Here is a 26,973-nt window from a genome sequence, read left to right on the forward strand (position 1 = left end):
CAATAGTAAGCACAGACGGTGTAATGGTTAGCATTACTGCCTCACAGCACTAAGGTCGGTTCGATACCCACTACGGCCCTAACTGTGGAGTTTGTATATTCTCCCTGTGCTTGCGTGGGTTTCCTCCCACACTCCAAAAATATACTGGTAGGTTAATTGGCTCCTAACAAAATTACCCCTAGTATGCATGTGATAGGGAATACAGATTGTAAACTCTACTGGGGCAGGGACGGATGTGAATGGCCGAATATTCCCTGTAAAAGCGCTGCGGAATAAGTGTGCGCTATATAAATACATGGTAATAAATAAATAGTAAGGTATTATTATAAATATATATTAAGTTGTAAAAGTGATTACTATACAGTTGATAAATACTGACACCTAAGCTGCAAGGCTTCGGTAAAATGGCAACACATGAGCACACGTGTACGCTGCCCAGCGGCTGCTCTAAGCACGTAGACTGCCGCCCCGGAACAGTTCCAGCTGCTGCTGTCTGACAGTTATCAACGCCCACTTATCCCAGGCCCCCTATTCGGCATCACCTGCAGCTTGGGCGCAGAACTTTGGTTTGCCAACATGGAAGGGGCGGGGCTGGATAGGGTCATGTGACGGCCTCCAAGATGGCGGCGCAGTGCTGACTACCTGACGGGGCAGAGTCCCCCCAGTGTCTGTGAGAGCTTAGCGGGGACATGCAGGAGCCGGGGAAGGGACAGAAGACCAAGAGCATGTTCCTGTCCCGGGCCCTGGAGAAGATCCTGGCCGACAAGGATGTCAGGAAGGCACAGAACGCGCCGCTGAGGAAGGCGTGCGAGGTGGCCCTAGGTGAGAGGCTTCCGGGAGCTGTGCTGCTGGCCCTAGGGCAGCCGTATGGGGGTGATCTTTAGGTGGGGGAGGAGTTGTGTACACCGGGGGCTTCTGTCAGATGGGAGAGGACCAGTCACACTGACACTGAGGGATCAGCAAGGTGGGGGGAGTCTCGCACTGAGGATCAGTTAGATTCTGGCGATTCTGGTACATAGGATCAGTGAGAAAGGGGTAGGGCTGTTACACACAGGATCTGTCATATTGAGGGGTGGGTAGAGATCTGTCACACGGAGAATCAGTCAGATGGGGGGTGATCTGGGGATCATAATATGCTGGATAGATTAGCACAGCAACAAAACTTGCATTTTCTCTCTCTTAATTTTTTTTAAAGTTCACATCATTGTATAATCTCCTATAGAGACAATCTTATGCTGAGTATACACTACAGTATGTAAAATACTGTACATGGGAAAGGGGGGCTAAGGTACGCTCTTCCTTGGTGTAGTGGTACTGACTGTTGTGGTATGATGTTGGTGGGTAATGTGTGGGGTTTGCGTGTGCAGGAAGGAGGAATAATGAAAAATAAAAAATGAAATGAAAAAAACAGTGTGGGGGCCAAATCTATTATTGGAGTGGGCATAGTGCTGCTCCGATTAGGTCCCAGGCAATGTGGGGGTGACGATGGAGGTGGGTGAGGATGAGACTGGGGAGGTGGGTGGACCCTTTCAGGGGGCTCCTTGCTTTGTGGTTCAATGACCGGCACGTATCCCCTGCTGGACTTTTGGTCTACAGTCTCAGGAGGTGGGTAGGAGATTTCGGTGAGTGAGGTGTAAGCACCCAGGCGACGTCACGTGTGGTGATGAGAATGTCTCGGAGTACTTACCTACTGGTAGGATTTGTAGTAAGTGGTGTGTCGACGGTGCGGCCTTGATAGGAGGTTGGTTGCTGCAGATGTAGACTGGCAATAGTCAATGGAGTGCTGGTCCGGACTGTGGATGCACAGTGCTGCTGGTTGTGGGAGGTCACCGGACCTGTGGTGGTGAGCGACCAATGTGCGATGCTCGTTTGAGTACGTTGGGTCCCCTATGCCTGCTGGTGCTGCTTACAGTCTGCTGGGCCAACGAAACCGCTGGGGGGGCCGACTTTTGTGGTGCAGTACGGAATAGACCACCCTAATGCGGAGGGTGGTCTGCCCGGGACAAGGTGGGTGAGGGCACACTTGTGGAGTGGCTGGTGCGTGGTGAAGCCGGTCACTGGAGGTCAGTGTAAACCCCCGGTGATGGGCGGGAGGCGGCTGAGACCACCGGCAGTCCCTGGTAGGGAGAGGGAACGTTGGTGGAATCAGGCCGGGAGTAGCTACTTCCCGGTGGAAGCAGGCTACTCCCGGCCTGCTTCCTCCAACGTTCCCTCTCTCCACCAGGGACCGCCGGAGGTCTCAGCCGAGACATTCTCATCACTGTGTGGGACACCGCCTGGGTACTTACACCTCTCTCGCCGAACTCTCCTACCCACCTCCTGAGACTCCAAAGACTGTAGACCAAGGGTCCAGCAGGGGATACGTGCCGGTCAGTGAACCGCACGGCAAGGAGCCCCCTGAAAGGGTCCATCCACCTCCCCAGTCTCATACTCATCCACCTCCATCGTCACCCCCACATTGCCCGGGACCTAATCGGAGCAGCTCTGTGACTACTAGAATAAAAGATTTGGCCCCCACACTGTGTCTGTTTTTTTCATTTTATTTTTTATTTTTAATTATTCCTCCTTTCTGCACACGCAAACCCCACACCTTACCCACCAATCGGTACTACCGCACAAAGGTGCAGCACTCCATACACCCCACCTATATACCCACCTTATAACCCAACACCAGCCTACCCACAATCCACCCAACATCCCCCTCCACCCCCCTCCCACCACACACTGAAACACGCCGCCCGCCGACACGCATGAGTGCAGTTCAACCCCTTTCGAGTCTCAATATACTGTATATGTTAAGTCGTTCGGCTCATGCGTTCACACAATATATCTGTGAACCTTGTCCTTCACATATATATTGTGTAGCACGGCAGATGTGATATATCTTGCAGATATATCGTACACATCTGCCGGTCTTTGTGTGCGACTGATCCATACACAGGCCACAGGAACCGCCAACACTGACTCACAACTGGGCGAGCAAAAATAAATGAGTGCCCAGTTGTGCTGTATGGCCAGACATACCGAGTGGCCGATAAAGTGTGCATGCTCGCTCAGTATTTGGGGACGGTTGCCAGCCGTTGGGTCGCTTAAGTGTGTACCGAGTAATAAGTACCACTCTAATATAAGGTATTGGTTAAAATGTATACTCCAAACATTATACTCTACCAAAATATTGGATACAAATGAATAAAACTGTGATGAGAAATAATGTGAATTTACATTTGTTAAAAACGGTTAATCATATAATCTGAGGAGTCCAACGTAATTGGTATAGAATTCGGTAATGTATTTGATGTAATAGTATTGATGGTGAGGATCCATCAGAGAGGATGATCTGTCACTCTGTCGGAAACTTTCACACTGGTGGGATTAGTTGGCTATAGGGGGTGATAAGTCAGATAGGCAGGAATTGTTGTGTATGAATTATGTCATCATTTTATTTCATGTTTAGAGGAAAGTTTACTTATGAAATGCATTGTGCAGGTTGTGGATGATAAATGGAAACCCTCACAGTGCTTGTTGTACACGTTACACTATTTTGTCAGGTTTCACAGACTGGACAGATATATGTTGTCAGCAGAGGTGCTTTAAGAGAGTAGGGGGCCTGTGTGCAGGCTCCAATCGGGCCCCCTCCTCTCCGGCGCTGCAGTAGACTCTTGGACGTATTGCGCCAGAGTCAACTGCACATGCGCAGGTCTCTGGGAACATGGCACCACGCCGCGTTCCTGGGACATCTCTACTGTGCATGCGCAAATCACCAGGATAATGGCCGCGGTGGTCATTTTCATGTGTGATTTCTGCAGCCAGCGCCGGGCAGATGGAGAGGTAAGTATATTTAATTGGGTCCGGTGTGTGTGGGGCCCCCCTGGAACCAGGGTTCCATGTGCACCGCACACCTTGCATCCATTATAAATACCCCCCTGATTGTCAGTGTGTGTCTTTTGGGGCGAAGTTACCATCTATATAGCAGGAAAGTGGGAGCAGATGCCTTGGAACTCCTAATGCTAACTCATTTTATTCACTTGAAAGCTGGGCATAATTCAGTTAGCTGCAGGACTTACAACAGGCTTTTAGCTTCCTGTTTAGTAGCCCGGAGCTATTCATTTACTACCGGTGGTAAGCCCAGAAGGTGCACTTAAAACGAATTTCTCCCCACACCACAGGAGGGTTGCAAGCAGTATCAACATTAAGTGTTCCCTCGCTTGGGGCTATTTGCTGCCTTACTGTGCACGGTAATTGCATAGCTCCGAGTACTTAACCAGGAATCTATGCCTTACTGTGCATTAGACATGGGACTTGCTGCGAAATGGGGAACTTACAGCAGGATATAATTGAATAGCTCCAGGCACTTAACAGTGAGCATTTGGGGGTGGTGACGGGGGGTGGTCAGCGAAATGCAGGTGTGTCTGGCTGTTTGAACACCGTTGCATGCGCAGCTAGAGTACTCACTTAGCGTTCCCGCTAGGCTGTTTCAGCGGGGCGCTGAACAGCCTGCGGGTTCTGTCCTCCACCCGCGCTCCGCAGTGTTCCGTGGGTGGGAAAAACGGCAAAGCATCGGTAACCGCCGGGCATACATTCAGTGACTGCGGCACTTGGTGGCAGCCCGGCATGTCCGTTAGTGCCGTGCACGCCCCCAAGAGTGACGAAAAGGGGACAGTTCATAAAATACGCCCCCTTTTTGTTGTCCATGCCCCCTTGTCGGGCGCGCGGAAGTACCCTTGCGCTAGGTCCAGCGCCATGCCTGCCGCTGGACCTAGAGTGAACAGTACTCACTGCGTACAGCGAGGTTAGCATATTCTGAGTAAGGTCAGACCTACTGGACTTCTGCGTGAGGGGCCGATGTTACAGATGTATATGCAGGACTGCAAAGTATTACGGATGTGAAATAGCAGCAGTGGCCGTCTCTATGCTGGCCGTGTGACGGCATTGCGGTAGCATTCATTAGCATATTTTCGCAGCGGGGCTGCGTGCCTAATTGCAGCTGCGATTGCAATAGCGATCCGTAGTGAATCAGGCCAATGTTAATGTTTGTGTAGGCGATGGAGGAGACAGACTCGGCAACATTCCAGCACAGTTAAAAGAAAGATGATCCTCCAGAGGTAACCTTTAAACCGCTGCACAAATCATCTTTTGTTATATTATGCACCTACATTTGTGTCATTGCGACCAGTTCTATGAGGAAGTGCATGTTGTGGGGATTACATGAGCAATAAAGTTCTTGAGAATGCACAAGTTTAGAAATATTCCCTTCTTTGTGGGTGTGCGCAACCTTTTCTTCTAGCTATAGGGATTGAATTATCTATAATCTCTGCAACTGGCCTTACACTGAAAGATAATCTGACCGATTTACGATCGATTGCACAGGTAATGTACTTGTATGAAAATCAAACTTTCAAAAAATGTAAACAAAAAAAAATGCAAGCATTTAAATTGAATTTCAAGCACTTTCAATCTGTCACAATGATGTTCTTCAGATATGGTTTAAATCTTACCAGAGTGTGATGATTACCGATGGTCTGGGGTGATACTCCCAATAGTTTGCAGATGAAACATCACATTTCTGTAAATGTATCAAGATAAATATCTTACTACGATCAATCTATTATGATAAAATTGAAGCTTGATCCAAATTAGGTCATCACGCAGGTCTGCGCGATGACCTGATTGTGCAGTAACGTGCACGGCACACGTCCCAGCTCCCACTGCACACCCCATGCACATTAGGTATGACATGCAAGCATGCACTGCTTCGACAGGTGAGAAGAGGAACGGGGGTGTAAGTATAATGGGACGAGAGGGGACAGGGCAGCTGCGGTGACTATTTACTAGTGGTACAGTAAAATTGTTTCAATCGAGACAATGTCGTTCAATGTATGGAGTTTCTTCAGGATTGTTGGAATCTCTCAGATTGTCGTACTGTTGGTTGTATCTTCTGAAAAAATCTCAGGTGTATGAGGAGATTCTCTGGTCTCTGTAGTTATGTTGCTGCGCTTCCTGTGGCTTTCAGTTATCTAGTAACCCTTTCAATAATCTAATATAGGGCGGTATCCAATTAGCCCCGAACATTGGCCCTGATTCAGACCCACTCGCAAGCGGCTGTACGCTCGCAAGTGGGTCGATGGTCTGCACTGAGCATGCGCATGACGGAGGGAGCTCCGTCGTGCGCATGCGCCAGACGCGACGAGCGAAGGAAAGTCCTTCGCTCGTTGTGTCTGATCAAAGGGGGCGTGCTGTCGATGTTGATTGACAGCACACCCCCTTTGGTGGGCGTGCCAGGGGCATGCCTCCCTGACGGGGGCGTTCCCAAGGGAACGCCTCCCGTCAGAAGCCGGCCCACTGACATCACTAGTGATGTCAGTGGGAGTGATTTTGGCTCTGATAGAGCCAAAATCACTCCGGGCCTTGCGGTTGAAAACCTCAACCGCAGGCTCCGGCTCGCAGTTTCGATGGTCACGACCATCGCGGCCATCAAACTGCACGTTCGTATAGGCTGTGGGTGGTGACCCACAGCTATACGAGCGTCCAGGAGGACGCTAAATTTTTATGGAGGGCGGCCCTCATTCAGAGCGTGCGCTCTGCTCAGAGTGTACGGCTCTGAATGAGGGCCATTGTTCGGCCGCTAATGGATCCCCCAGGGATATCCAACTGGCCCCGAAGTCCGCCCGACGCTCACACTTATTGGGGAATTTTTTTCCAAGACTTGATGTGTTCCGAGAAAAAGTCCACGAAAAGTGCCGTTTTTTTTTTCCCCCCTGAAATGGCGAAAACACATAGGGCCGTGAACTTATCACAAATCCCATGTGTTTTAGGGAGAAATATCCTATTATTTTGTCAGAAATAGTAGGATAGGGGGAAAAATAAATTGGCAAAAATCCCTGTTTTTCGCAGATCGCAGCTTATTGGATACCCCCCCATAGACTGCTAAAACTGGCATGTAATAAAAATAGTGCTGCTGTCACCTCATTCTTGAGATTGAATCCCTCCCTGACTACCCCATCTTTGTCACACCTGCCTGTCTGCCTCTCACGAGCAGGGCCCTCTTCCTTCATGTGCTTCTCCTTCCCATGCTTTCACTATCACTTACTCCTAACTCCCCACACCGAACACTTATACCCCTTTCACACTGCCATCAAATAACCCGGGTTATTGCACATGAACGTGCAGCAACTCTGGTTACTGCGCAGTGTGAGAGGGCCCAGTTGAAATAACCGGCATTTCATCTTGGATAACGAGCAGAGGCGACTCGGGTCACGTTCACTGCGTAGGAAGAGCCGGCCCTTGGAGATCTCCTCATCAGCCCTGCTGCTTTTTTAATTGTTACGATTGCCAATGCAGCAAACTGTATAAACCGTGTCATTGTCCTCATGTAGAGGTATGCAATCATTAAGTAAATAAAATGATCTAAACTGCCTTCACCCTGTTTCTTATAATGGCCTTTCCCATGGATTTTATTCTCTACTATTTCTGTTGGATAAATGATTCAGGAACTGTATGCGCTACTTTCTCAAGAGTTAGTACATGGTTTCCGGTTCTAGCATTTGTATTCCTTTGTAAGAAGAATGAATAGTCTTGTACAATAAAGTTGAGATATCCACTCACCTTACTATCCGATACTTCCAGCAGACAATGTTGTCTAATTATGTAAGACTGTACATGAATGTAACGCTGGATCCAGCACTATCCAATGTAGAGGACAGTTTATTTTTAAGAACAACTGAGAATAGGTGGCATATGCCAATTCTTGAGAATCCTTTTGAAGCTGTTAAATGTATACTGCAATTCTGTGATTAATGTCTAACATTCCTGCGACTTGCATGCACTATAAATTAAATAAATACTCCTAGCGCTGAATGAGAATGTAAAATTATAAAAATCACACATTGTCACAAAGTACAAATCAAATTTAATATCAATAATAAAAAACCATGAACATATAAACACTGTTTGAAAATAGAAATATAAATGATTAGAAGCTGTCATTTAGTCCTGTGATGTTGTCTAAAAGAAGATAGGACACATATTGAAGCAAATGTAACACTGTTAGACACAGTGGAGTAAGTATTTATCTTCTGTGTAGATACAGTGGGCCTGATTCAGAGCCGGACGCTCTGTAGAGCGCACGCTCTGAATCAGGGCGTTTTTTTGTTTTTTTTTGTTGCGGCCTCCTGGCCACTCGCTAAGCTGTGGGTGACAACCCACTGCTTTTGCGAGCGGCCAGGCGATGGTCGCGACCATCGGAGCTTGCGACAAGACCCTTGTGGTGGTAGGGTCTCGTCCGTCGCAAGCCCCAGAGAGCTTCCTGCTCTAACAGAGCAGGAAGCTGTCCACTGACATCACTGGTGATGTCAGTGGTGCCTCCCACAAACGGCAGGTTTTCCTTCGGGAACGTCTCCGTTTGTGTAGCCACCCCCCCACCCCGCCTACAAAACGGGGCGAGCTGTCGATCAACATCGACAGCCGCCCCGTTTGTAGTGAGCCCCGGAGCAAGAGAATTTCTCTTTCGCTCTGGGGCTTGCGCATGCGCAGTACCCCACCATCGACCCGCTTGCGAGCACTATGCGCTCTCGAGCGGGTCTGAATCGGGCCCAGTTCCACTATCAACCTCTTTCCCTCATCCCGAACATGGCCAATCTGTCGCTATCGAAAGATTGACCAGCATGTTCAGGCCATGATAGATGTGAAGAACAACCAGCGGGAGCGCGCATCACTGGTCGTTTTTTACATTATGCTGCCCGATTAACAAGTGATTGAACGATAACCATGTAGTTATCATTCAATCGCTATGTTTAATCGGGTAGTGGATGTGTGCCTTCACAGTACAAATGCTAAAAAATAAAACCACATGATCATGATTGTTCCTGTCATAATGATTCAAGACTTTGTGGATGTAGTCCGGAAACCAGTGTCTCAGATTCTGAGACATAGGGGTATATTTACTAAAGTGCAGTTTTTAGAAGTGGAGTTGTTGTCCATAGCAACCAATCAGATTCTAGCCATTATGTTTTAGAAGGTGCTAGATAAATGATGAGGAAAATCTGATAGGTCTCAATGTGGTATTCTCACGTAGGTAAAGTTCAGAAAGAGGGTGACGATGGAACTCCAAGCTTTGCAGAATTGAGAGCAAGTGTAAATATACCTTTTTCCAGGTATATCTTTCGCACCTAGTATAGGAGAGATGCAGGTTATCATTGATAATGACAAGATGCACTGCATAAGGGTGAATATACCCATTTTTTTCTGTCCATGCAATTTGGGAGTAATATACGTCTGATTTCCATCGATAATATCTGTTTATCTTTCTCTATATATGCTTGATAATTACCTTGTGATGCATGTAATTGGCTGTATGATATGTGTACATTGATAAGTGAAGCCATTTCCTCCCTGTTCTCACTCTGTGGAGGAGATATATGCAGGGACGTTATGGGGTGTAGTGGTATCGGAGCACATTATGTGAGCTGATACTGCTTCTCCCCATGTATTAATGTGGGGTTGGTTGCTAAATGACAGGGGTGCTGCTATCTACTAAAGAGTGCGCCGATGTGCCAGCCAATGTATGACTGGTCAGTTGCACTGACCATTCCAACAGCTGTAGCCCCACCACAGCACTGCACTGTCCTAGCTGCTGCGGCTGTTTGATTCTGGGCTGTGCACGGGAGATCTTGCAATGAGAACTCGCGCATGCCCACTGGAGCTGGCTGGGAGGTGAGACACAGCGCATCAGCACTAGGCTGATTCACTGTGGGGTCTGTCAGGGATTGCCGGAGGGGGGAAGTTTTCACTCCTCCTTTCTGGCAGACTAGATGATCCATGCCGCTATAATACATCTCCCCCAGCATGTTATAGGAGGAACCTTCTAGTAGTAAAGAAAGAACTACTGTAGACGTTATAATAAAAGTTTTGCTATGTAACAGCTATTCCTTCTGTGTGTGTGATTCCTGGCTCGGGAGCTCACAGTACTGCTGGCTCTGAAGTGTGTGGCCAGAAGAGAATCCAGGTCTGATGCAGCTTAGGATGGAATTGCAAAGCTGGATGCAGGCAGCTTTGCAATTCCGTCCTTGCAATAATGGTAATGCAGCAGTAGGCATCAAGCTTCCTGCATGCATTACCTATCCGAGCTGCACTGTACTACACGATCCCGGATAATCTGTAAGAACATCGGCCGGCTAAGTGACCCATGGGGTCACGCAAGCCGGCTGCCCCAGATGAGCGAAAGAGGCCAGGAAATCTGTCAGCCAACGAAGATTCTGGCCTCTTTCCACCCAACAGCGGCGATACGCCACCGTTTTGGAACGAGGCCGTTCTACCCCTCCGCACACAAACATCCGGAGCCTGCACAGATTCCCGACCATCGGGAATTTATGTTCAGCAGTGCACTAGCGTGCATTGTGCTTCAATAATTCTAAACATATTCTAGTATGAGTATTGGGATCTTCTTATCTGCCTTTATATGTGAATTTAATTTTACTATAGCTGTATGATGGCACTTTATTTAACCTGCTAATGTGAAAGGAAATGACCGGAAAGACAAGTTAATGATTTTCCAGTGTCTCTTCTCACCCTGTGATCATCTGTATAAGGGGCCTCTGCCTGTTAGTAACACATCTGTTGTAGTGTTGGAAGATCGGTGTAACCAATCTCATAGACATCAGTAATGCTGGGTACACACTGACTGATATATTGGCCGATCAATTGATGGGCCAATAGATCTGCTGCCCGTTGGCCAGTGTGTACCCGCGATATGTCAGCGAACGTTGTCGATCACAGACATATCGCATTGGCTGTGCTGCACAGCCGATGGACAGATATGTCTGCAGACATATCTGTCCATCTGCAAGTATGTACGGCCGGTCTGCAGACACACACAGCAGCAGCCGCGGGGAGGGGGGTGGGATGCCCCCCGGCCGCCGGGACCCACAGCCAGACACAGATGATGGCCGTTCAGTATGTATGAACGACCATCATCTTCATATTTATCTGTATAGTGTGTACCCACCTTTAGAATGCTGTGTAGTCATGTGTGTCAGCATTATCACCAGTGCAGCTTTAGGTGATTTTACCTCTAGGAATAATCCTTTCATGGTTTGTGTTCATCTGTCTTCATTTTGGACACTTGAACTCACTTCAAAAGCCTCAAGAGACACTAGTTCTTCAGGAAATCAAAGACTTTTACCATTGCATACCAAGCACTGGTAAAACCTTAATCTATATGTAAATGAATGAACCGCCTGTTTTTAAGCAGGCAATATTACATAATCATTTCACTGACTGTCTCTTCCATTTTTATGTTTTGCAGATGAAATAAAATCTGAATTGGAGCAGCAGAAGTAAGTGGCAAAAACATTCTCCATGTAGGCTTCTCTGTATTCTTATGTTAGTGAGAAAGACCCTGCTTCAAATCTCATTATTCGCTCATTGTACAGGTCTCTTTGTTTTGCTGTGTCCAAGATGCCAATTACTGGCTATGAACCCATGGATACTACTATGAACTGCAGATAAAGCTGTGTATATGTTGTATGTGTACGTATTAAGAAGCTACTGTATGTCTGAGGAATTGTCATCATGTATAATGTAGAGACATATGACATTGCTAACTCCCAGATAGACAAGGGGAGGCCCTTCTAGAGTTATCTATCTAATGCAAGATTGGCCTAGCTTAGTGTGGCCCTCAGAGTACTGATTGGCCCCTGGACTTTAAGGGCCGTATTCAATATGGAGCGAATTGTCAGCTGCCGGACTTTTCGCCGTCTTCATGAAAAAATATCGCTCGTGTCCCCGTATTCAATTTGGAATCGGCGAAAACGGGACCCGCCAAAACTGAAATCGGTGAAAAGTTCTACCAGTTTTGGGGAAATCAGCCTGATCAAATTTGGGGTACATGAAAATGGGTACAAGCATATTTTAAAATGTGTAAAGTCAAGCATTAAATGGCGCCAAAAACGCACCTTCAGCAAGCACCTGCAATCAAAAATACCTCCCCCATACTTGCAGACCCCCCCCCCCAAAAAAAATGCTATTTTGCTAGTTTTTGAATGTGTACCCCCACTTTGATTTTTTTTTCGCCCATTTTTTCAAAGTGCCTCTTTGGGGTGTCCTTTGTGGGTTTTTTTGGGATTTTTTTGACGCAGTTAGCGTCAGGGGGGGGGTGTCCAAAGGGTGCAGGGTGGTTTCCAAAACTTTGAACCCCAAAACCCCAATTCTGCACTTTTTTCCGCCGGTTGTGCATAGGCAAAACTTTTTCGCCTATTACATTACATTGCTTTATGGCACCGGCAAAAAGACGCTGAAATTGAATACGGGGTTAAATTAAGTCTGCGAAAATTACTTCATCGGCGAAAAAATTTTGCAGAAAACGGCTTTTCACTTCAAATTTAATACGGCCCATAGTGAGCCTACAGCATATTATCTCTTGTTATAATAGGAAAGAATGTAACGTGTGTCATGCAGCCGATAGCTGTGTTTGCCTAGCTGGGTGTGAATTTATTTAAGAAGCCAGCTTATTTAGTATATGCAGTTCAGGAACATGGCCAGGTACAGTTTATATATATATATATATTACAATTATTTTCACTATACATGTAGTCTCATATAAACATAATTAGTTTGAAGTGAGGTGGATATCAAGGTCTTATTTGTTCGTATATTACATATGTTTGTTTGTTTAATATGGCTCTGCAAACATTAATGGTATTATGATGCATACCCCTAAGGATTATGTTTCTAGTGTAAATATTAGATGACTTCCCAAACATGCATCACAATATAGTGAATGTATGCCTTTATTTGCAGCTATTACTTTTCTCTATTTCTCGCTCTCTTAGGGATGGAGCAGCTGCACCCTTCAAAGCTAAATTCATTGAAGCCGACAAGTATTTCCTTCCATTTGAGTTGGCCTGTCAATTAAAGTCCCCTCGTGTTGTTAGTACCTCCCTGGACTGCCTGCAGGTACTTTATTTTATTTTTTTCTTTGATTTAAACATCTGTGCTCAAGCATGGATATCCTTAAAACTTGGACAGACAGAAACAAAGTAATTTATTGCTGTTTCCAGAAATTCTGTTGTACAAGTATTAAAGACTTGTCCGGATATGTTACTAAGGCCCCAAACTCTGTTGCCTGTCTCCGGATTGCTGTTGTGTTGAACCACTCTCATTTTCATTGATTGCAAAGTGCGTTGCAGATTGTCCATTGGTATACAAAGCGCTCTATTGTGACTTTTAGATGAACATGACAAACACTGCAGCCATAGGCTGCTCTTAGCTTCAGGTGACGGGAAGTACCCAGGCAGAATATACATTGCAGAGGAGTTAGGCTAATTTCAGAAGTGGTTTCCCAGCTTTATTGTATGTTTAAAAGAATATTCTGTACGGTGTTGTCAGGTGATTTCTTGGTATTATCTTACAGAAACTAATCGCTTACGGACACATTACTGGCAATGCTCCAGATAAAGGAATTGCCGGGAAACGTCTCATCGATCGTATAGTGGATACAGTATGCAATTGTTTCCAAGGACCCCAAACAGACGAAGGGGTGCAGCTCCAAATAATTAAGGTAATGCAATGCTCTAAGATGATTTTAATGATCAGCGTTCATATAAGTAGTATCTGACTCCTTGTCTGCCGCAGACCCCGTCCTTGTCTGATTGTCAGACACCATCCTCGCTTTGTGCACAATGTTCAATGTACATTTATAGAGTGATGCAATGAATTGCTGCAGTCGGTCTATAAGTGCTCTTTATTTTGTTCACTATAGGTGATATCCATTAAGGTATCTGGTATATAACCACTTTTGACCTGTAATTTGTGTCTTGGCAACTCCTGTGATGACATATAATTAATGCTGGTTTTACTCTTCAGGCTCTCCTGACCGTGGTCACATCCCCTTACGTTGAGATCCATGAGGCCACGGTCCTCCAGACTGTTAGAACTTGTTACAACATGTATCTGGCCAGCAAAAATCTGGTGAATCAGACAACTGCTAAAGCCACGCTCACTCAGATGCTGAATGTCATCTTCATCCGGATGGAGACTCAGGCTGTAAGACATGATTTACTGATAGATATTAAACTCTCATATCCGGCACTTCTATTTAGCTGTGCCCTATTCTGGCTAACTGTGGCAAAGATGTGTGTGTGTGTGTGTGTGTGTGTGGTTAGTGAAGGATTCGTCATATGATTTTTAAATTGGCAGTTGGATGGCTTCATTCTTGTCCATTGGGGTGCCTGTGAACTTAAGCAGGGTACACACTATACGATGTGTATGCCCAGTGTCGAAACACCTCGATGCAACCATAAATGGCATGCTGTACACACACAATGGCCGTACGATATATCATTAGCAGAGCGGCATCGTTCATTGCATTGTCCCACCTGCTGTTCAGCACAGCAGATGTGACGTTGCGCTGAACAACTGCTGTTCACGCGCAATAGAGCATACACATGATTATACGATCTGCATGATCTATAGCTCCGAACTCCGTCGGAACGATATATCGTACAATTCTATCTTTTAGTGTGCACCCAGCTTAAAATTCTTTGCACAGATGACAAACCGATATCTTTGCTCATTAGAAGTCCCAAGGAGAGACCACTCCTCCTGTACTAAATTGGATAAAATTATTCCACAAGCTAATTCCTTCAAGGTAACACCTCTAAGTCAGGGGTCACAAGTTTCAGTACTTCTGACCTTGGCTAGAGGATGGGGCCCTTTGGTTAGAAGCCAGAGTTCCTCTTCTAGGGGACGTTTTCAAAGGGGAAAACAACCTTGATCAGGAAAAGACCCTGGACTTAGGTGTGGTGATAAGCTCTTGGCATGACAGGATCTTACCCCACCCAATAAATTATATGTCGGGGACTCCCCGTTTTTTTATTCTTCTGGAAACCGTGGACCAGTTCTTCTATGGACATGTGGTCAACAGTGTCCATTGTGGGAGGTTACATTTTAGATCTGACTGAACCTTTGCTCAAAAGGTTCTTCAAAGATCCTTTCTTATTCAGGGTCCATAGGGGATCCACAGAGATACCATAGGGGGGGGGGGGGGGGTTGTGGTTGGAGTGATCCAGGCACCAAACAGTTAAGCTTTAGCGTCCAGGATGCCTCGGTCCTCCCACAGGCAGAGAGTTTTTCGTTTGGTGCTGGATAGGATCAGTCGCACCTTTTATGACGGGGACTGCTTTTCCCTGGCTTTTAATTTTATTCGTTATTTTATTTTTTTTCTGTAATCTGAGCAACCAGCAAGGCATCCTAATGGGTGCCTGTGCCGCTGCTCCAACTACCGCCACATCACCAGTAAGTGGTCTGGTGACTTTGACAAGCGCCAGTGGGACTATACGCTCCACTGGGGACCCAGGACTGCAGCCGGGCAACGGAGGAGATCAGGTAAGACTATTCCCCAATCGCTGTAGTGGGCCGACTGGTGTATCCGCTCCCCCACTAGACCACCCGAGGCTGTTAAAAGACTGTGTCGGGGACCAGGTAGAGGCCAGCGGCAATGGGTAGATAGGCTCTCCCCCGGCAGCCCTTCCCCCAGCCCACAGTGCGATCCCTCACGAGTATTCCCGCTTCAGGGCTGCTCCTCCTCGCCGCCCTCCTATATGAGACACTCAGTAGCCATTAATCAATGCTTTTCTGAAGCTACAGGTCTCAGGAGTAGTCGGGTCCAGTCTCCCTGTATACCTCTCCCTGGGGCCAAGTTATACGAGTAGTTGATTTAGTGCCCATTATAAGTATATTTATATGCATTGTATGTGTCTTGTGCTAGCTCTGTTGTGTGATATATGGTCTTATAAGAAAGTTTATCTATCCCTGCTGCTCTTTCTCAAAACCCTCAACTACTAGGTGTGTAGGGGCATTAGTACTTCGCATTTACTTGTATTTGTGAAGGGTGTCACATTTCATTATTAACTAGTCACTTATTGTGTGCTACTTATTGGATATTTCTATGTCTTCCAAAGGCAAGGATAAACAGGAGGCTGAGGCCCCTTTGCTGGTCACATGTAAATCCTGTTTTGCTGGCTTGCCCTCGCAGGATTTAATGCAGGAGGGTCTATGTGCTAATTATAAATCTGCTCACCAATCCACCTTACCAGCCCCTGAATATGAGCCACATTGGGTGTCCTCCTTATCCCAGGTTATGATGCAGCTAGAGGATTGTTTATCAACTCCCATGCTGCTTCCTACCATGGGGTTCCCACAGCTATTACAACCTACTATGTCGGTACCCCGTATGCATTCTCCTTGGATGGATGTTTATGCCCATCAGAATATGGCTCAAACGTCTGCCGCCTCTCGGCAAAAGTTACAGGCGCACAGACCATTAGCCACCAAAGCACATAGGAAGACTGTATCATCCTCTCAGTCCACCCAGCTTTCGGATTCTGACTCATCTGAGGCGGCAGATGATGCACAAGGTTCTCCGAGTCGCACTCGGGTGAGGAGCACAGTCATTCAACAGTGGATGTTCCTGCTTTAGTGAGGACAGTTAAATCAATCCTGAATATAGAGGATGATGAACCTGCCCCTAAACCCCTGATGTTTAAACGTCAGAAGGTGGTTAAGGTGGAATTCTCTCAGTCAGCACAGCTCACTGTGCTCATGGGAGAAGATTGGGGTACTCCTGGCAAGCGGTTCCAGGTCCCAAAAAGACTAGCGTCTTTTCACCCTCTTCCTACTAAGGAGTGTACCAAATGGGAACTCCCTCCCACTGTGGAATTGCATGTGGCACGCTCAGTCAGAAGCTCTACGCTGTCTTTGCCGTCTACGTTTTCCCTTAAGGAGGCCACGGATAGAAAGCTAGAAACTTGTCTCATGTCAGTCTACTCGCTTTCTGGCGCTATCACTGGGCCAGCTATGGCTGCGGCCTGGATGGCTAAGGCTATCGAAGTTTGAGCAGGGGCACTGGAAGAGAGCCTGCCATCAGACGCAACCAAGGAACAACTGGCCTAGGAAGCAACCTCTTATTTTGGAGAAGCTGCGTTAGATACGGGACTCCTTGGGCCAAATGTAATGGGGTGAAAGTTTAGAAAATGTGAGCGAAAACTCTCACATTTTTAAACTCAGCCAATGTAATAGTCACAGTACAAGCAAACTTGCATGTTTTTCAGACTCAAAAAACTCTCAAGATTTAAACTCTCATCCAGGTGTTTCGTGTTTTGAAAATGCAACTCGATCAATGTATCAGTGTAAGAAGTTTTACTGCTAAACTCTCTCACATTTTCTAAACTCTCACCCTATTACATTTGGCCCCTTGCCTCCGACCTCGGTAGTCGTACGCCGGGTCCTTTGGCTGCAGTCCCAGAAGGCAGACATGGTATTCAAGAAGGCATTCTAATCCTTGCCTTTCTCTGGAGACAGGCTGTACGGTGCAGAATTGGACAAGATTGTGGCTAACATGGAAGCCTGTAAATCAGCCATTCTGCCATCAGCAACTACTCCTAAGCCTAGGCTGCCCTCTTATCTGTCCTTTCGCCCCCCAGGGTAAGACAAGAGGACAGTCACCCAGGTAGTCTAGTTCACTCAAGACCACCAAGCCGCAAGTCAAGCAGCCTTGGACAGCCAGACGTCCAGCTTCCAAGCCTGACGACAATCCATCCGCTTGATGGGGCGGGCCTCCTCCTTGGGGATCCCAGGGTTGGAGACCGACTTCTTCATTTTGCCGATTCTTGGCGGCAAACAACAACAGACGCCTGGGTTCTAGAAGTGACCTCACCTTCTTAAGGCGTCCTCCTCAGCAATTATTTTGTACAAGTCCCCCATCAGTCCCTATCAAGGCCCTGGCCCCCAGGAGGCCATTCACCCCTGATTCGTTCAGGGGTGATAATACCGGTTCCTTCGGCTCAGAGACAAACTTTTTTTTTTTTTTTTATTCCACTCTTTTTGATTCAGAAGCCGAGTGTGTCTAAGTTCTGCGTGTAAACTTTATGATCAATTGTCCTGGCAATGGACCCGGGGGATTTCATGGTTTCTCTGGACATTCAGGATGCATACCTGCCTGTACCTATTTCTCCAACCCACCAGCAGTTCCTGCGGTTTGCTGCTCTGCAGCAACATTATCACTTTCGGGCACTGCCCTTTGGTCTGTCAACAAGCCCCTTGGGTCTTTACCAAAATAATGGCAGTTATGGTGGCACACCTCAGACGCCAGGGAGTCAGAATCCTGCCATATCTAGATGACCTCTTGGCACATTCACCGGCTGTGTTACAGCGCCATCTCCAGCTAATCGTGGATTGCCTGCAAACATGCAACTGGCTCGTCAATTGGAAAAAGTCCTCCCTAGCTCCGACACAGCAGAAGGTACATCTGGGGGCGCTCCTGGATTCTCAAATGCAGAGGATCTTTCTGCCAGCAGACAAGATTTTGACACCACATTTGTGTGTGCGCAGCTTGCTACACAATCGGAGGGTATCCATTCACTCAGCAATGCAGTCCTGCGGTCCATGATGTCCAGCTTTGATATGGTGGAGTATGCCCAGTTCCACTCCAGGCCCCTTCAACAGCTGATTCTCTCCCGGTGGAACAGACAGTATCATCTGATTCGGTCCCAGATGATCCTCCTCTCTCCAGAGGTTTGATTTTCCCTCTCATGATGGCTACAAATGTCCCATCTGGACAAGGGTCGCCCCTTCTGGATTCCAAATTGGGAACTTCACAACAGATGCCAGCCCTCGCAGATGGGGCTCGGCAGTCAGTCATCAGTTTCAGGGATGGTGGACATCCAAGGAAAGACGTCTGCTCATAAATATTCTGGAGCTTCGAACAGTGTACAGAGCACTCACTCGAACGCAAGATCTTCTCCAGGGCAGGCCGGTCCAGATCCAGTCCAACGCAAATGCGGTAGTGTACCTCAACCATAAGGAAGGCACGCGAAGTCGAGCAGCCATGACAGAAATGGCAAACATTCTGGTCTGGGGCGAATGTCATCTCCCGGCAATCTCGGCAGTGTTCATTCCCTGAGTCCTCAACTTGGAAGCGGACTTCCTAAGCCATCAAGACATACACTCTGGAGAGTGGGCTCTCCACCAGGAAGACTTTCAACTCCTGGTGGACAAATGGGGCCTACCAGACGTAGATCTCATGGCCTCACGTCACAACCACAAGGTCCCCAGGTACGGGTCCAGTACCAGAGACCCCTTAGCCACCTTCATGGACGCTATGGCAGTGATGTGGGAATTCAATCTTGCATAACTCTTTTTCCTCCGATCTCCGTCCTCCCGAGGGTACTTCGAAAATTCAAGCAAGAAGGCGGCATGGTGATGCTAATAGCCCCAGCCTGGCCCAGGCGACATTGGTTCACCGTCCTGCGGAGTCTCTCCATAGATACTCCGTTTCCACTTCCTCTACGGCAGGACCTATTGACACAAGGCCCTTGCCTGCACCCGGACCTATTTCGTCTGTCTTTGATGGTATGGCTCTTGAGTCATCTTTCCTAAAGGCTAAGGGTTTCTCTCACTTTGTAGTCCAGACAATGCTCAGACCGCGTAAGCCTGCCTCAGACCGCATCCATTACAGATTTTGACACTCTCTTACCTTCAATGGTTCTCCCCCAGAGGCTATGACCCCACAGTTTTTAGGGTCTCCCTGGTGATTTGCTTTCTCCAGGCTGGGTTAGATTTTGCTCGGTCATTCTGGTTCCAGCGAAGGATTGCTCCCCTGCCTGTTGTTAGCACATTCTTTCAGGGTGTTCTCCACATTCAACCACCTTTTTGTCCCTCCGTTGGCTCAGTGGGATTAGTCCTTGGTTTTCCACGCTCTACAGGCTCCTCCGTTTGAACCTCTGGACTGTGTAAACCCCAAGTGGCTGACAGTGAAGATGCTCTTTCTCCTCACTATCTCCTCTGCAGGGTATTTGATTTGGCAGCGCTCTCCTGTCGCTCCCCATTTTTGATCATTCATCCGGACAGAGCCATCCTCCGTACCAGGGCTTGGTACCTCCCTAAAGTGGTATCCTAGTTCCATTTGAATGAAGAGATTGTGGTTCCTGCCTTCCAGTCCTCAGATTTTTCTGCAGGTGAAGCCTCCGTGGATGTGGTCCGTGCTATTCGGATCTATGTCGATCGTACAAATTCCTTGAGGAAATCAGATTCTCTTTTTGTGTTGTATGGCTTTCACAAGCGAGGCTGGCCAGCTAACAAGCAGACTCTGTCTCGATGGTTCCTGTTCCAAACAGGGTTACAGCACATTCTACTCGGTCCACACCTTTCTTAGGTTCTACGCCTTTGATACCTTTGCCTCTCAGGATGCTTCCTTTGGGCGTCGGATTCTCAGGAGTGTCCCCACCCTTAGGGAATCTGGTATGGAACATCCCTGTGGATCCCCTATGGACCCTGAAAAGAAATTAAGAGTTATGGTAGACTTACCTTTTGTTAACTCTATTTCTTTGAAGTCCATAGGATCCACAGGGCGCCCACCCTGACTCCCCTGGCCTCATTGGGTATTTTTTTGTCTCTTGATCACTGATTCCTTCATCTTCTGGGAGAGTGTTTCTTGAGAGTAATGTTCTTCCTTCTCCTCCTTCCTGCTCCTGCCTTGGGCTTGTGGCTGGGGACGGGGTATATGTGGAGAAGGACCGGTGCATCCTGAGAGCTATATCTTAACTGTTTGGTGCCTGGATCTCTCCAAACACACACACCCCATGGTATCCCTGTGGATCCTATGGACTTCGAAGAAATGAAGTTAACAAAGGTGCAGTAGGTCTACGATAACTCTTAATTTCAGAAAGTTAGCCTGCACGAGAACAAACCAGTCTGTGAAATCAGTAGAGGCGTTTGTTCCAATCCAAAAAGTGCAGCCAGTTTTCTCCTAATAGACTCCTCTATTCCTAGTCCAAAAGTCAGATGAATTGTAAATCTCAAAAATTGAAATCTTCACTTAGGAGAAATTTTGGATGGAAACCATGAGATTGGTAATGAGTTTGATGCAATGCGAACAGTTTCTTACATCATTAGATATCAGTGATGCATGCCTCCATATGCCTTTACAACTTGCTCAGGTCTGCAGTAGGGAAGGTCATATTCAATTTAAGGCTTTGCCATTCTGATTAGCCACGGGACCCAGGATGGAAACTCTTCTTTGGTCTGAAGGTGTAATGGAGATTCCATAACTATATAACTCCTTAAGCAAAGCTGGATCAGCCGATCCCCCTTGGATCCATTTACAGTGTCTATCTTGGAATGTTACAGCTGTGTAATAAATCCATCAGAAGTCCTACCTTGTTCAGTCGTTGAGTATTGTCTTGAGGTTGGGGTTAGGCACCACCGGGGGAGGGTTAGGCTACTTACCAGCCCCTGTCGGGATGTCGCTGTCTGTTTTCTGACCGCCGACATCCTGTTCGCTGTTAAATCATACCGATTCTGCTGTGGTGGTTGAGAACAAAAAAAAAACATTTTCCGTATGGACAGTGGTTACCGGGATTGCCAGTCTTCAAGGTTGGGGCGGTAATGGACCTTATCCTGGGGGCCTTTGGACTCGAGTGGAATTCAAAATGTTGAATCTGTATAGTTTCTGGCCTCTAAGAGATAAAGGTAATTCAGTATCCCTTTGGGAACAATGGTACATGACATTCCCTTTGGGAATTATGATATAAATTGCAATGCAACCCACCATTTGCCACCTGCTAATACCATCATGCCCCCATATAGCTTAATTTTTACTGTCTTGCTGAGTTACCTCGGTTTTACTTTAATTACATAAGAGAGCATCACTGTCACGTCTAGAGCCTTATGTGCTTGTTTTTGTGTGTTTTTTTTTTCCCCCCTCAGGTACAAGAACTTAGAGATTATGAAAAGCAACAGCAGAAACTGTATTCCCCTGCGGCTCACAAAATATCTGGGTCACCCCTTATTGGACCAAGAAAACATATCCTTCAGGAGAATGAGCCGCACATTACAGGCGATATAATAAATGGTGGTCTACACAAAGATGGTCCAACGGAAACGGAAGTTAGGACATGTGCAGCTGGTGAGAACAATGGCCATGATAACCACTGTTGTGTTAATAAAGTCTCATCTGCTGGTCATTGGTCATGTCTCAAATTTTGAAGTGGGCAGGGTATGGTAACCAGTAGTCAATTAGATCATGAGAATTACCTCAGCAGCACAGAGTGATCTAGCAATAAGTGTGTTGAGGTCAGAGGCATTGACTTGCCAGCTCGTGTCATTATACATTCATGTGGACAAGGCTGTATCTGACAGGAGCAGCGTCCTAATATGAGTAGGAAATAGGCGAACAGGAAGCCACAGACTGAGAAAGTACACTGTGTAAGCATCAGGAGTCAAGGTTCATAGTGGGATCAGAAATATTGTTGTGAGGCTTTCATCACTGATGCTGAAAGATTAGTGTCCAAGTGCCTCTATAAATCCTATCTACTAATTTTACATCAAACTTGTATACAGTCTGCCTGATTAGCGCACACTTAATTCTGTAATCTATTTTCTGTGTGTTCCAAGACGATACGTTGAGTCACGTGGATAAAATTCGGGAGACATCGGGTGACATTGATGGAGGTAAGGAGAAATCTGGTTATGTGGATGGAGTTCAGGACACATCGTGTCGAGTGGAGGAAGTTCAGGAGGCATTGAGTTGTGCAGATGGAGTTAGAGAGGCATCGGATCCTGTTGCTGGCGTTCGTGAGATTTCTGGTCATGTGGATGGAGTTCATGGGACGTCCGGCCATGTGGACGAAGTTCAGGGCACTGTAGAGTTTAAGACTAAAGGTATGTAATTTTATCACACATTTGCAGTAGACCTTTGTATTGTCCTGGTTACATACAAAAGATGACAAATAAGAGGAACTGAAAGATGTTTTGTTTTGAGCATAGCGCAGTGTGCTGCCTGACCCTGTTGACGAATCTGGGCATTTGCATACACCGCACAATGCTTTTCTCTGCTCTCCCGGGCGGAACTCACTTAGAATTTTTTTTTTCATTAGCGTATATGTTCACCAGGCCACAGGCAGCTGCATTTGATGAGGCTACTGATAGGAGTATGAATGTTTTTGTACAGGTCTACATCTATGGTCGTTCATACACGTGTCCGCCCCCCTCCCCGTGGCCTCTGCTTCATGTGTACAGGCGGTCGGTATGATCGGCTGTGCAGCACAGCAGGACGCTATATGTGTCTGAACGACGTTGTTCGGACATATCGCTGGTAAACACTGGCCGAAGGGCACCAAATTTACTGGCCGATCAATTGATGCGCACGATGTCACCCTTTTAGAGGGTGCTGGCGGGTAGTGTGGTCCTGGATGGTGGCCGCCATTTTATTGGGTTTCTTGCTGCGAGCGCATGCAAGGAGGGACCGCTCACGCGACAGGCTGCCTTTGTTGGTTGGACTGAACCAGAGCTTTCCCTGTTAACGAGAAGCACTCTAGGTTGCGGGAGAGTGGTGACAGTAGGGGGCGGAGCTTCCGGTGCTGCGCTCACCCTCCTGCAGCGGTACAGTCTCCGGGTCCTGCCTACAGCAGGGGATACACAGACGCCTCTTCCTCAATTGATCGGCCAATATATCTGTCAGTGCGTTTAGATGCAACCTAAACTACATGGATGTGCAGTTTGTTTTGTAGGCATGCACAGTACAATTTTGCAAAGTTTACACTATTTAAACTGGTGTTTAAACATCTCCGCATACAGCCCAAAGTGCAGATCTAAAATGAAGAAGCACTGTTTGTTGCCTCCCAGTGGTTAGTTGATAGATAGTAACTGTGTGGGGAAAACAGACCAAAACAAAATGTAGTATCATTGGCACTAGGCAGTTGGGACTATCAGCACTACGCTGCCCTCATGAAATGTGCATGTTTACTTCACAGAGCTGGAAGAGAGAGATAACATTTCAGGGAATGTTATGGTTGATCAAGAACCCACTGATTTCTCTCACCCTGAGAACATCCCGACAAATGGAATAGCGGATGATGGGCGGTCTGTGTCTTCCACTGATAACCTGGTAATTTTCCACTCTCTATTTGTGTTGGGGTGTAGTTGCCCTGGTCCTATATTTGTGATTAGCTAGGGGAAATGGAAGCATTGTTTTGAGTGTCTGCACAATTGTGTCTCCTCTTCTCTTTAACATAAATGTGACAGAGTAATATAAAGTATGTCTACCCTAATGCGGAGTAGTGAGGCATCCAGTATAAATTCTCTTTTTTTTATTATATTAAGGAATCTGATTCTCTCCATGGTCAACACTCTGGTGCTAGATTCTCTCACATCCTCCAGAAAGACGCCTTTCTTGTGTTCCGCTCCCTCTGTAAGCTTTCCATGAAACCCCTACGGCATGGACCTCCAGACCCCAGGTGAGTTAAGCCAACAAGCATTGTTTGTTCTAGAAGTAGCATTTGTGGCTCTATGAATGGTCTTATGTGAAAAGTGTTTAGAAGAATTTGACTGTTGCTGTCACACACTCCTCCTCCATTCCTCTACTGAGTTCAGGGATCGCTCTTGAGCAAGTCAATTTAAGTATTTACCTTACCTGCAGACTGCTAGTTACCATATCCGACAGATGTCACATGACAGGACTTCACCTGTATTTTTTGCCAATATGTTTTAAAATAAATAACAAATCATTTTCAGTGTGTGTCTATTCAGCTACATTCTTGTCTCAAGCATTTTACAAACCTCTCCTTCAGTGAACCCTGGAGATCTAGACTTGAAATGTTGGTACTGGTTCCATATACATATATTTCTCAAGGCAGAGCTGGGCTGCCTGTGAGCCAATGGGGTAGCCTCCATCCCAGAGCTTCCTTTTATCTGTGGTATGTGTTCCCCAGGGTTTCTTTTTCCTTCTTTCTTTTTTGTTCTCTCTATTCTCTGGTTCTGTCCTGCGGAGCTTGGTTGGAAAAATAATTATGTTCAGCAGAATGAGGATATAGAAGATGTAGGTGGTAACACTTTAGGACAATTAAAATGCCATAAACTGAAGGAGACTTTAGCCTCTGGGTCCGTTGTACCCCTTTGATTTCAGGGAGAAGGATTGTAAGGGGGCGGGGTCATTTTATGCCCTTTTTCTCTTGCAGCAAGGCTGGGAAACACTGGACCATGGGGATTGTAGGTTGGGGCTGGAGCTGGCACTTAAATTAAACTGTAGCTTTCAATCCTAAGCCCCTCCCCCCTGCAGTCCCACAATTCCAGTGTTCTTGAAGTGTCTGAGAAGTATGGCACTTTTTTAGGGGGCTGCTACGCAGCTCTTTGCTGTAGATTAATTTGCTTTTCTTTTGTAATTTAATTTTCTTTCTCCTTCATCCACTAGGGGACACTGGAGTTCAAGACAGTGGGGTATAGACGGTGGTAGAGTAGAGCCTGGCACTTTAAATAATTTAGAAGTGTGACTGGCTCCTCCCCCTCTATGCCCCATCAGCCCCAGTTTTTAGAATGTGCCCGAGAGAGCCGGTCGCACATGAGGCTGTCTCCAGCCTTTCTCATATAATTTTTAATTTTTATTTTTTATTTTTATTTAACAAGCTGAGGACAGGCAGGCTGCTTACTGTGGCAGTCTGCCTGCTACGTGGGAGCCGCCGGGAGGGCACCACACGGCTACTGCAGTCTGTGTCCGGTGACCCTGAGGGGGGACTTTAAACAGAGTCATCGGACTCCATGAGGACCCGCCACAACTGAAACCGGTTCGTGTCCGGGTTTCCTCATTTGCCCCCCTGCCCAGCAACCCGGCCGCAGCAGTCCGTAAGTATATCCCACTACTCCTGACTAGCTGGAGTGGTGGGCCAAAACGCTGGGCTCAGGGACAGCGCACACTGCATGGCTGTCACACACGGCTCCTTCCCCCTGCCAGTGAAAGTGGTAGTGTCGGAGCTGCTGACGAGACCTGCCGCTGCACTCACAGTCAGCGTCCGGGTCTCTGGCTTATACCTAGCCATCCCCCTCCTATTAACGAGGGGATGGAGCGCGGGCCCCTGCAAGTGCGTGTTAAGCTGCAGTGATTCCGTGACTGTCACTGAGACGCCTGTTCCTCCCTTCTCTATATGGGAGTAGAAACGCTGGGCGGTGTGAGTAAGATCACACAAATGACAGACGCCGCACCGCTGCTCACTAAATAGTGTAGCACAGGGGAGGTCCTGCCATCTGCCATTGGTAGTGTAATGGCGGGCTTCAGGAGACCAGACGAGTCCCTCTACATGAGGCAGCGCTGACAAGCAGCACGATCCTTGGTGTAGGAGTACCCGCGTATAGAGGCTTCCCTTATTGAGACAAGGGCCCAGCCTTATAGATGTGTCTGCTGATGCTCCCGTACCCCGCTCAGAAGGGCCGGGAGGAAGGATGTCTTCCCTACATTACGCCCAGCCCACTTTTTCCTAGTAAGTGGGCAGAGGCGAGCCTTACAGTGCACGCGCGCGCACACACTGATAGGGCGTCATACATCCTGCCGCGTCTAATAAGAGCCGCGCCATCTGTAGTCGGGCTCGTGCTCTAAGCCCTCATCTGAGAGCAGCGCGGTCTGCCGGTCCGTTAGCGCGGCTGCGCAGACATACTCGGTATTAGTCCCCCCGTGAAGGGACCTCAGAGGTACCTGGGAGGGCATCCTGCCGCGTCTAAAGCAGGCAGCAGTAGCCCCCCAGTATTAAAATGGCGGCCGCACTCGGGGCAAAGCCACGCCCCCTTCGCGGCCCTAATTGCGAGCACGCAACAGCCCAACCAGCGGGGCAGCCACCACTGCCTACCGCTGGTTAAAGATGCAGTGCAGTGCAGACCAGCGCCTGAATGAGCGCGGCTGCCTCCTAACTCCTGCAACAGGGTTAATTAATGCGACTCCCTCCCCCTCCCACGCTGGGAGTGCTGCTAGCACAAAAGTAGAAGTAGGAGGGAGTGCTTTTAAGTGCTAGCTACAAATAAGTATCAGCGCAGGGCTCGGATCTCTCCACGGCTCTTGCTGTGTGGAGTTTGTATGTTCTCCCGGTGCAGGCAGCACTGTTTTTGCTTAGGCTCATTTTAACAATTAGCAACGCTCCTCATCTAAATCTCAGGAGGAGATGC

General features: G+C 47.4%; 1 protein-coding gene across 1 annotated transcript in view; it reads left to right on the plus strand.

Moving 5' to 3' along the window:
• The first annotated feature begins 547 nt into the window (after positions 1-547).
• Positions 548-26,973, plus strand: part of ARFGEF2 (ARF guanine nucleotide exchange factor 2) — a 120,639-nt gene continuing 94,213 nt past the window's right edge. Inside the window, exons 1-9 of the mRNA XM_088472170.1 lie at positions 548-822; positions 11,300-11,330; positions 12,825-12,948; positions 13,406-13,552; positions 13,858-14,037; positions 21,757-21,955; positions 22,444-22,710; positions 23,802-23,935; positions 24,151-24,284. Of these exons, the coding sequence (XP_088328296.1) occupies positions 690-822; positions 11,300-11,330; positions 12,825-12,948; positions 13,406-13,552; positions 13,858-14,037; positions 21,757-21,955; positions 22,444-22,710; positions 23,802-23,935; positions 24,151-24,284 (1,349 nt within the window). The 5' untranslated portion in view covers positions 548-689. The remainder of the gene's footprint in view (positions 823-11,299; positions 11,331-12,824; positions 12,949-13,405; positions 13,553-13,857; positions 14,038-21,756; positions 21,956-22,443; positions 22,711-23,801; positions 23,936-24,150; positions 24,285-26,973) is intronic.

Source organism: Taudactylus pleione, unplaced genomic scaffold (assembly GCF_031769625.1).
Source record: "Taudactylus pleione unplaced genomic scaffold, aTauple2 ptg000121l, whole genome shotgun sequence".
Taxonomy (NCBI): domain Eukaryota; kingdom Metazoa; phylum Chordata; class Amphibia; order Anura; family Myobatrachidae; genus Taudactylus; species Taudactylus pleione.